The sequence below is a fragment of the Ranitomeya imitator genome, chromosome 4 (genome assembly GCF_032444005.1).
Source record: "Ranitomeya imitator isolate aRanImi1 chromosome 4, aRanImi1.pri, whole genome shotgun sequence".
NCBI lineage: Eukaryota > Metazoa > Chordata > Amphibia > Anura > Dendrobatidae > Ranitomeya > Ranitomeya imitator.
The window spans coordinates 677,769,190-677,779,189 of NC_091285.1; the positions used below are offsets into that span (position 1 = coordinate 677,769,190).

General features: G+C 46.3%; 1 protein-coding gene across 1 annotated transcript; it reads right to left on the minus strand.

Moving 5' to 3' along the window:
- Positions 1 to 3,813: 3,813 nt before the first annotated feature.
- On the minus strand, positions 3,814 to 9,486 carry LOC138677303 (uncharacterized). Its single transcript, XM_069767338.1, has 2 exons — positions 4,963 to 9,486; positions 3,814 to 4,488 (listed from the first exon to the last, which is right to left on the minus strand). The coding sequence occupies exons 1-2, from the start codon at positions 5,380 to 5,382 to the stop codon at positions 3,961 to 3,963; spliced, it is 948 nt and encodes a 315-aa protein (XP_069623439.1). The 5' UTR covers positions 5,383 to 9,486; the 3' UTR covers positions 3,814 to 3,960.
- Between the last annotated feature and the right edge of the window lie 514 nt (positions 9,487 to 10,000).

Sequence of the window (10,000 nt, forward strand, 5' to 3'; positions counted from 1 at the left end):
AATTTCCACCAATCACCTATAAGATCCCTTTTTTTATTCAAAACTCTAAAACTCCCTTCTTGGCAACGCAGTCATGTGGGGGCTTTCATCCAGCTGCGCCCATTACAGCCCCCCTTCTTTACAGGGGTGCGATACTCAGACATGTATGTGGGCTCTGGGGTTCAATGGTCTTCCTGTCTTTGGAAAACGTATTATTTCATCTGTAGGCCAACCTCCTCCGTTAATATTTATGGGAAATTGAGAAAGTAAAAATTATGGACATCTTAATAATTTCAAGATGGAGGTTGAGATTAGGGAACCCGACAAGTTTTCTCACGGACAACGCATATTCTGCTTGGAGAATAACTAAATTGTACAAAACCGGGGCATGTGTTTTAATGCATTTGAGGTCACGTTGGCAACCATGAGCGCAAGACTCCCTCCCAAACCCCCCCCCCCCCCTCCTGACAGCATGCATCTCCCAATCCCCCCATACTAGTACTTGCCTCGCCTTGCCTCCGCACGCAACTCCGCAAACATTTGTGGCGTTTTATAGCGGAGGTCAGCCCATTTTTTACGCAGCTGAAGCTGACTGCGGCAGACACCAAACCTCCTCTCCATCATTCTTGTTATTTGTCCAAGCACTTCTCACTTGTGGATGTGTGGGTGGGCAGGGCGGCTCTCCAGACCCTCGTAATCCATGGCATCCATCTGAGAAATAAAAAAAAGGAGTTCTGGCTGACCCAGAGGAGCAGAACGCATTCTCGCCGCCATTTTAGATGGAATGACCCTGAAGAGCAACGCCCAGAGGAGGAGCTGCGCTCCGCCGTCCTGCCGCGCCATTGGCATCGCAATAGCGTTGCCGTTTATGAACAGCGTCACATTTGTGACGACTGAGCGTTACGAAAGGAACGCACATAGTAAATGCCGTTCAAAGTATCGTTATATAACGCCGGAGCGGCACGTAATGTACGCTCGTGGTCTATGACGGCGTGATGACGTTACAGCGTTCCTGCGTGCCTGCCCTAGCTTGTTTTTGTCCCCTGACATCGTGATAATGGCTGCCAGTCGCCGTGGTCCACCTATGGGCATCCCAGAGCTCAAGTTCCTTATTGGAACAATGGATAGGATGCAGTATGAAACCACAGGGATGGTGCTGCACCGCAACCAGCACAAGGAGGAAGTTGTCCGTGTGGTGTCTGAGGGCCTCAGGAAGCGGTTTGGGATAACTCGGACCAAGGCCCAGATTGTTAAAAAATGGGGCGATCTCAAGTCGAAAAGGCCAGAGCGCCTGCAGGAGCTTCGCCAGGAGATTAGCAGAGGTTAGTACTCAGGTACCCAAAAGTATGTGGCACAGCTATGGGGCAGTATCTACGTTGCAGAGCCACTATGTGCCACAGCTATGGGACAGTTTCTACGTTGCAGAGCCACTATGTGCCACTGCTATGGGACAGTTTGAATGTTGCAGAGCCACTATGTGCCACAGCTATGGGACAGTTTGAACGTTGCAGAGCCACTATGTGCCACAGCTATGGGACAGTTTGAACGTTGCAGAGCCACTATGTGCCACAGCTATGGGACAGTTTCAACGTTGCAGAGCCACTATGTGCCACAGCTATGGGACAGTTTCTACGTTGCAGAGCCACTATGTGCCACTGCTATGGGACAGTTTGAACGTTGCAGAGCCACTATGTGCCACAGCTATGGGACAGTTTGAACGTTGCAGAGCCACTATGTGCCACAGCTATGGGACAGTTTGAACGTTGCAGAGCCACTATGTGCCACAGCTATGGGACAGTTTCAACGTTGCAGTGCCACAGCTATGGGACAGTATGAACGGTGAAAAGTACTATGTGGCACAGCTAACTGCTGACCTAACTTTTTTTTTTCCTTCACAGAGGCAAAGAGACAGCGCCGCCGCCACGAGGCATCCCGCCCAGCCTCTTCTGGCTCTGTGCACTCAGGGTCAAATGTCCCGGTGCCCTCCGGGTCAACTCCTCCAGATCCTAGTAGGTTCCCACAATAATGTGATTTGGATTTTGTTTCAGGTCCCCTTCCCCCCCCCGGCAGCCAGTGTTGCCATATATGCTAACAGACCTTTTTTAAAAAAAATTTTTTTTTTTTTTTTTCTTCACAGAGGCAAAGACACAGCACCGCCGCCGCCACGAGGCATCCCGCCCAGCCTCTTCTGGCTCTGTGCCCTCAGGGTCAAATGTCCCGGAGCCCTCCGGGTCAACTCCTCCAGATCCTAGTAGGTTCCCACAATAATGTTATTTGGATTTGGTTTCAGGTTCCCTTCCCGCCCCGGCAGCCAGTGTTGCCATATATGCTTACCAACCTTTTTTTTTTTTTATTTTTTTTTTTTTATTTTTTTCCTTCACAGAGGCAAAGACACATCACCACCGCCGCCACGAGGCATCCCGCCCAGCCTCTTCTGGCTCTGTGCCCTCAGGGTCAAATGTCCCGGAGCCCTCCGGGTCAACTCCTCCAGATCCTAGTAGGTTCCCACAATAATGTGATTTGGATTTTGTTTCAGGTCCCCTTCCCGCCCCGGCAGCCAGTGTTGCCATATATGCTTAACAAACTTTTTTTTTTTTAATTTTTTTTTTTAATTTTTTTCCTTCACAGAGGCAAAGACACATCACCACCGCCGCCACGAGGCATCCCGCCCAGCCTCTCCTGGATCTGTGCCCTCAGGGTCAAATGTCCCGGAGCCCTCCGGGTCAACTCCTCCAGATCCTAGTAGGTTCCCACAATAATGTGATTTGGATTTTGTTTCAGGTCCCCTTCCCCCCCCCGGCAGCCAGTGTTGCCATATATGCTAACAGACCTTTTTAAAAAAAAATTATTTTTTTTTTTTTTTCTTCACAGAGGCAAAGACACAGCACCGCCGCCGCCACGAGGCATCCCGCCCAGCCTCTTCTGGCTCTGTGCCCTCAGGGTCAAATGTCCCGGAGCCCTCCGGGTCAACTCCTCCAGATCCTAGTAGGTTCCCACAATAATGTGATTTGGATTTTGTTTCAGGTCCCCTTCCCCCCCCGGCAGCCAGTGTTGCCATATATGCTAACAGACCTTTTTTAAAAAAATTTAATTTTTTTTTTTCTTCACAGAGTCAAAGACACAGCACCGCCGCCGCCACGAGGCATCCCGCCCAGCCTCTCCTGGATCTGTGCCCTCCGGGTCAACTCCTCCAGATACTAGTAGGTTCCCACAATTATGTGATTTGGATTAAGTTGCAGGTCCCCTCTTAACACCCCCCCTCCCCCGGCAGCCACTGTTGCCATATATGCTGACAGACCTTGTTTTTTTTTTTTCCTTCACAGAGGCAAAGAGACAGCGCCGCCGCCGACAGCACGAGGCATTCAACAGCGACTCAGATCCCGAAGTGCCCTCCGTGCCTCAACATCCTAGTAGGTTCCCACAATTAAGTTATTTTGATTTTGTTGCAGGCCCACTCTTTCACCCCCAACCCAAACCCCCACCCCCCCACCCCCTTCCCCCCCAAGTCAGTTTTGCTTACTTTTTTTTTTTTATTTTCATTCACAGAAGCAAAGACACATCGGGAGACTACTGTGTTATTAATGTTATGTTTTTTGACCCACAGCTGTCGTCACTGTCAACAAGGAGGATATTGAAGCCGGCATAGACAAGTTACTCCACACTATGGCACATATTCAGGAGCAGCACAATGTGGCAATGAAGGAGCTGCAGAAGCTGCGGGACATGTGCCAGCAGTTGTAGGCGGGCCAATAATCCATTTTTTGTTGTTCCAATTAAAAGATTTTGTTAAACTTTCATTCGATTTTTTTTTTTTAGTTAACTGTACATGAATTTGTTACGTTAATTTGTTCCCTCATACAGTGCTGTGATTGAGACACACCAATCAAAAAGTAGTGATAGAATTTATAATAAAAGCTTTTATTTGAAACATTATTTAAACAAGACAATAAAAAAAAAAGGAATGTAAAAGTAGTTAGGAAATCACAAATTATGATACGACGATTGTTCCGGCTGAAAATTTTGGTGCCTGATGGGCGAAGCCATATGTAAAGGTATTGGCGTGTAGGAGTTATTAGGGGGTGGCTGGCCGAAGTGGGAAACGTGAGGATTGTGTCGCATCGATGTCTGACCCTGTGACCAACCATTGAAATTTGATGGCTCTGTCCGCTGTATTGGCCGGGAAGAGACCAAACAAGTGTTCTTGTCCAAATCGCCATCAGTACCCTTGTTTACTGCTTCCAGAATCAGACGCTCTGCTAGTGTTCTTTGGTTGTCGTCCATTTTGGCCAGTTTGTCAACCACATAGTGTCCAAACCCCTCTAACGCAGGGCTAACATTTCTTGTCAACACCTTCTTTGCCAGGCTCAATAGTTCATTTGAGGCGTCTGAGGTGGCTTTCCGTTTTCTTGGACCTTGCCTCGATTGAGTCCTGGCAGGTGCAGCCTCCACTAAATCTGTTGTCGTGCAGTCCTGTGAACAGTCTAGTGTACTCTCCTGCGCACTGTCATCCTGGGGGGGGGAAAAAAAAAACAAGTTATGAACCCGGCAACAAAAAGTAGTACCACCATAACCGCATCCAAACTATATATTCGTAGTAGGTAACAAAAAGATTATAATATATTTGATGCTTAGTAATATTCTTTAACCCTCCCTTTTATTGAATACTTTGAACTACACTGTTCTGACTGCTATGGGAACCTGACCAATATTTAATAGTCTAAATAGTCTCAACAAGAGTACATCGGCAGCTTGAAGCGATACTATTTTCTATATTGCTTAGATGGTATGGTTTACATATATCTCCATTTCATACATATTAAGTTCCCCATATAATACTTGACTGCGACAGGGTTACTTATGTGTACATGTTTTTGTTACAACTTCAAACTGATGTGATAATCAGAAGTATAAAACCTAAAATGCAGAGAAAAATTATGTAATTATAGGACACATTGGTGAACTTTCGTCCAAAGAGCTACTTACTTGTTGCCCTTGTGACTCCTGCTCGGCGTGGTTCTCCGAAACTATTTGTTCCACAGGTGCCAACAATCGAAGACACGTTGAAGTCCGTGGCACCTCTTGGTCCCTCAGAAAATTAAGATGCTCAAAATACCACAGTTTTGGCACATAAACTTCTTCAGTGGAAGCTCCAGACCTTGTAGTCTGAAGAACCTTGTTCAGCTCCTTCCTCCAGACCGTGCGGAGCGCCTGGATTTTCTTTTTAATAACTGCTTCGTTAGCTGCCTCATCTGGTGCCTGACGATTGTAAAGCTCAATGAGCTGTAAGTAACCCTCCCTCCTCTTTTCCCTGTTACAATACTCAGGAGATTTTATTTTCCAGAGGCAGGGAAAAGACTGATAAATCTCGATGAAATCCCTGATGAACTCCACACGATTTGACATCTAAAAAGTAATTATAAAAAAAAATTACATGGTTGACAAAGAGTCCTATTAACAATACTTTTGCCAGTGTGCCAAACGCTTAACAACAGCAGCCACACAAAGCGCTCATGCCTACCATCGCTTCTTCCATCTTCCACGCCATAGGCCACCATAACCCAAAACAGTGTACCGCCCGCTTCCCTACAGCAGCCACACAAAGCGCTCATGGTGACCATACATTGTACCATCTGCCACGCTCTAGCTCAACAGACACAACCGGTCATAAGCAGTCACAACAGCGTACCATCCGCATCGCTTCAGCGGCGGAACGAAGCGGTCATGCCGAACAAACTGAGTTCCATCTACCACGCTGTAGCCCACCAGTCACGACCAGTCACGACCAGTCACAACAGCGTACCATCCGCATCGCTTCTTCCATCTGCCGCGCCATAGGCCACTACCGCCCGCTTCCCTACAGCAGCCACACAAAGCGCTCATGGTGACCATACATTGTGCCATCTGCCACGCTCTAGCTCAACAGACACAACCGGTCATAAGCAGTCACACCAGCGTACCATCCGCATCGCTTCAGCGGCGGAACGAAGCGGTCATGCCGAACAAACTGAGTTCCATCTACCACGCTGTAGCCCACCAGTCACGACCAGTCACGACCAGTCACAACAGCGTACCATCCGCATCGCTTCTTCCATCTGCCGCGCCATAGGCCACCATAACCCAAAACAGTGTACCGCCCGCTTCCCTACAGCAGCCACACAAAGCGCTCATGGTGACCATACATTGTACCATCTGCCACGCTGTAGCGCAACAGACACAACCGGTCATAAGCAGTCACAACAGCGTACCATCCGCATCGTTTCAGCGGCGGAACGAAGCGGTCATGCCGAACAAACTGAGTTCCATCTACCACGCTGTAGCCCACCAGTCACGACCAGTCACGACCAGTCACAACAGCGTACCATCCGCATCGCTTCTTCCATCTGCCGCGCCATAGGCCACTACCGCCCGCTTCCCTACAGCAGCCACACAAAGCGCTCATGGTGACCATACATTGTGCCATCTGCCACGCTCTAGCTCAACAGACACAACCGGTCATAAGCAGTCACACCAGCGTACTATCCGCATCGCTTCAGCGGCGGAACGAAGCGGTCATGCCGAACAAACTGAGTTCCATCTACCACGCTGTAGCCCACCAGTCACAACCAAGCACAACAGCGTACCATCTGCCACATTGTAGCCCTCCAGTCACAACAGTGTACCATCCACTTCGCTTCAGCGGTGGAACGAAGCACTCATGCCGTCCATACAGCGTTCCATCCACCACGCCCAAGCGGTTTACATACCTCGAAGCAGCGGTGCAAAGCGTGGTATATTCAGCGAGGTACAAAATTCCGATGTCCAGGTCCACCAAGTGTCCAAGTACGAAGTGAAGAAAGGAAATTTTGAAAGCAGTGAAGTGGCATTGGGAACAATAGCGCTCAGGTGACAAATTTTCCAACCAATTGTGTGCACAGAACCTTTGGCCTATCACCACACTAACTAGTGGCACAACACGCCCCTTGTGAACAACGTCACGCACAGATTATGCAAAATTTGCTCTGAATCGTCGTGTGTGACACGACCGTACGACTGTCCCATACGACTTCTACATCGCAAATACGTCATGAATTTATCGCTTCAGCGTCGTGCATCGTGTAGTGTGACCGCAGTCTACGATGTTTGAAACGATAATTAAGCGACGATGCAACGTCACAAATCGTGCCGTCGTAGCGATCTAAATTGCACTGTGTGACGGTACCTTTAGTCAGAGCTCCAACTTCCTTATAGAAGTCTGTGTATAATAAAATTTAAAAAAGTCATCCTGCAGCCACCACTAGAGGGAGCTCAGGAGCTTACTGCATACTTGTATAAACAGTGAGCTCCCCAGCGCCTTCTAGTGGTGAAAACATCTAATTACTTAACTCTCTGTCTATGTAGGCAAGTTAGCATTTATTATCTTAAAATCACATTTCTGACCGTTATAAAGATATAATAATTAGTAGGGAGCGAGTATACTCGTTACTCGAGATTTTCTGAGCATGCTCGGGTGGTCTCCGAGTATTTCGGCGTGCTCAGAGGTTCAGTTTCTGTCGACACAGCTGCCTTGGGCTGAAACGTTGGCTTCACTTATCGGTCATTCCTACAGTCAGTGGAAATTGTATAATAAAGCAACACTTCTACTACAAATTGCCTCATCTTCAGTGCTGAAGGTTTTTTTGTTATATAGCTTATAATAAATTAAACATAAACTAATAATATTTATGAATCATGGGAGACAATTAAGTAGTTTGGCCAAGATCAGAAGAAGAAGTCCTAAGTCTTCATTAAACAGTACCAAATTTGTCCATAGGAGGCGCTGCTCGGTCCTATTGAAATGACAGGAGTGGCACTGATTAAGATCAGAAGGTGTAACTAAACCTTTAACTGTTTTTTTGCTACGTTGTACTTAGAGTTGAACAAAAAGGTTCACAGAAACCTGGTCAAGTGACCACGTCAGTAGTCCATGGCTCTACAAACCTTCTCTACCAGACTTCATCCGCGTTGTGTCTTCTGATCAGTATACTTGTCACAGCGTCATTGTCGCAGAGCAATGCACACATGACATCACACCGGCTCTACTAATCAGAAGAGACTTATCCCCCAAGTTGAAGCAAACATGAAACGCGCGTCGGGGCCACGGCTACAGCCCAGGTTATGTGTTTGAACTTTCTATTACTATTACCTTGCTACTCATTTTTCCTAAATATCTGTTTCACAGGAATTACCCTGAATACTTATTTGCATAGGAAACATGCTATTTCTCTCTATATGGTAGGATTTGCTACCTTTCTACTTAATTCTAAGTTACTGCTAAAATCTGCTGCTACAGATATACTATATGCACTTTACTGTGGATGCACATTTTACAAGGTCAAACAATCTTTGATGCGCTATGCTTCACATGTGATCTATTGAAATTATCCTGAGCACTAAGCACTTTATATAACTTAACAAGCTTTTTGGAAGCAAACTAACATTTATTATAGTCTACGTGCATTTACCTGATTTGAGCAATAATATAACTATTAATTATGATATCTACCCTTTGAGACCTAAACCATGCGATGTGTAATTTATGCATGTACTATCTAAGAACAATAATGCATACCTGGTTTTTGTAGTCTATTTTACAACTTTGTGTCCGTGAGAAAAGATTTTATTAGATTTTTGTTGTTTAATAAGGCTAAATAATATTTTAATACTTGGCAGCGGACTTCCCTTTATCTGTAGGATTAAATATTTATGGAAGTGCCATTCCACTAGACCTATGGTAATTTTTGGGTTCTAATCAGAAAAGGCGCATGGAATGGAGAAGGAGAAGGAGATTGGCATAGCTCTGGTTCTGTGGCCATGGACGACCTATGTGGCTGTTGGACTTGGGTCCTGTAGATCTTCTAGCTCAACTCAAGTTGCAATACTTGTTAGAAAGGTTTATGGGTTTTCCCTGGTTTTACTCACCTTTGCTTTACTCACCTTCATCTCGTCCAACGCTGAGTCTCCACCGCTGCTCTCGGGGTCTATTATTGTCTGCAGTGCTGGCGTCACATTGAAAGCGCTGCAGCCAATCAGTCAGGCGAGCGGCTTGCACCTTCAATCTTTTATTGATTGCACCACTGTTGACATGACTTCAGCACAGCAGACAATAAAAGACACTGGGAGCAGCGGCAGAGACTCAGCACTGGACGAGGAGAGCAGTAGTAAAGAACAGGTTGATTTTTTTTTTCAAGTAAAGTACATCTAGGCCATATGGGTTTTCCAAAACCAGAAATAAAAACCTCTAAGATAAAAAAAAAAGAACCAGGAATAAAAATGAAATTCTTGAGCTTTGAGATGTGGAGAAGATTCCATGGACTGATAAGTTTCAGATTTTTAGATGGAAGGCAGTGTGAACATCACAGAAGAAATGAAAGATGTTTGGACTCTTCACCATGGTCTACAGGTTTCAGTCCAGGATGGTGGAGGCTGGGAGTAAGGGTGGTCACGTATCATATTTAGTTAGTAATCTGTTTTTCATTGAAGGCAACATTAATAGTGATGAGCGAGTGTACTCGTTGCTCGGGTTTTCCCGAGCACGCTCGGGTGGTCTCCAAGTATTTATGACTACTCAGAGATTTAGCTTTCCTTGCCGCAGCTGGTTGATTTGCAGATACTAGACAGCTTGATTACATGTGGGGATTGCCTAGCAACCAGGCAATCCCCACATGTAATCAAGCTGTCTAGCAGCCGTAAATCATCCAGCTACGGCAAGGAAAGCTAAATCTACGAGCAGTCATAAATACTCGGAGACCACCCGAGCGAGCTCGGGAAAACCCAAGCAACAAGTGTACTCGCTCATCACTAATCATTAATTAATTAATAACATTTCCCCCTTGTTCCCTCAACAGCAACCTACAAACCACAAGGAACTGTGAAGACTAAGTTGGTCTTATCAAACCAAGAAGCTTCTGGTCTTCAGCACAATGGCATGGTCATCACAGAGCTCAATGTAGCTCAATGTCCCCAGCTTCTAAAGAAGATCTTTGAAGGCATGGTAGTGAATTGA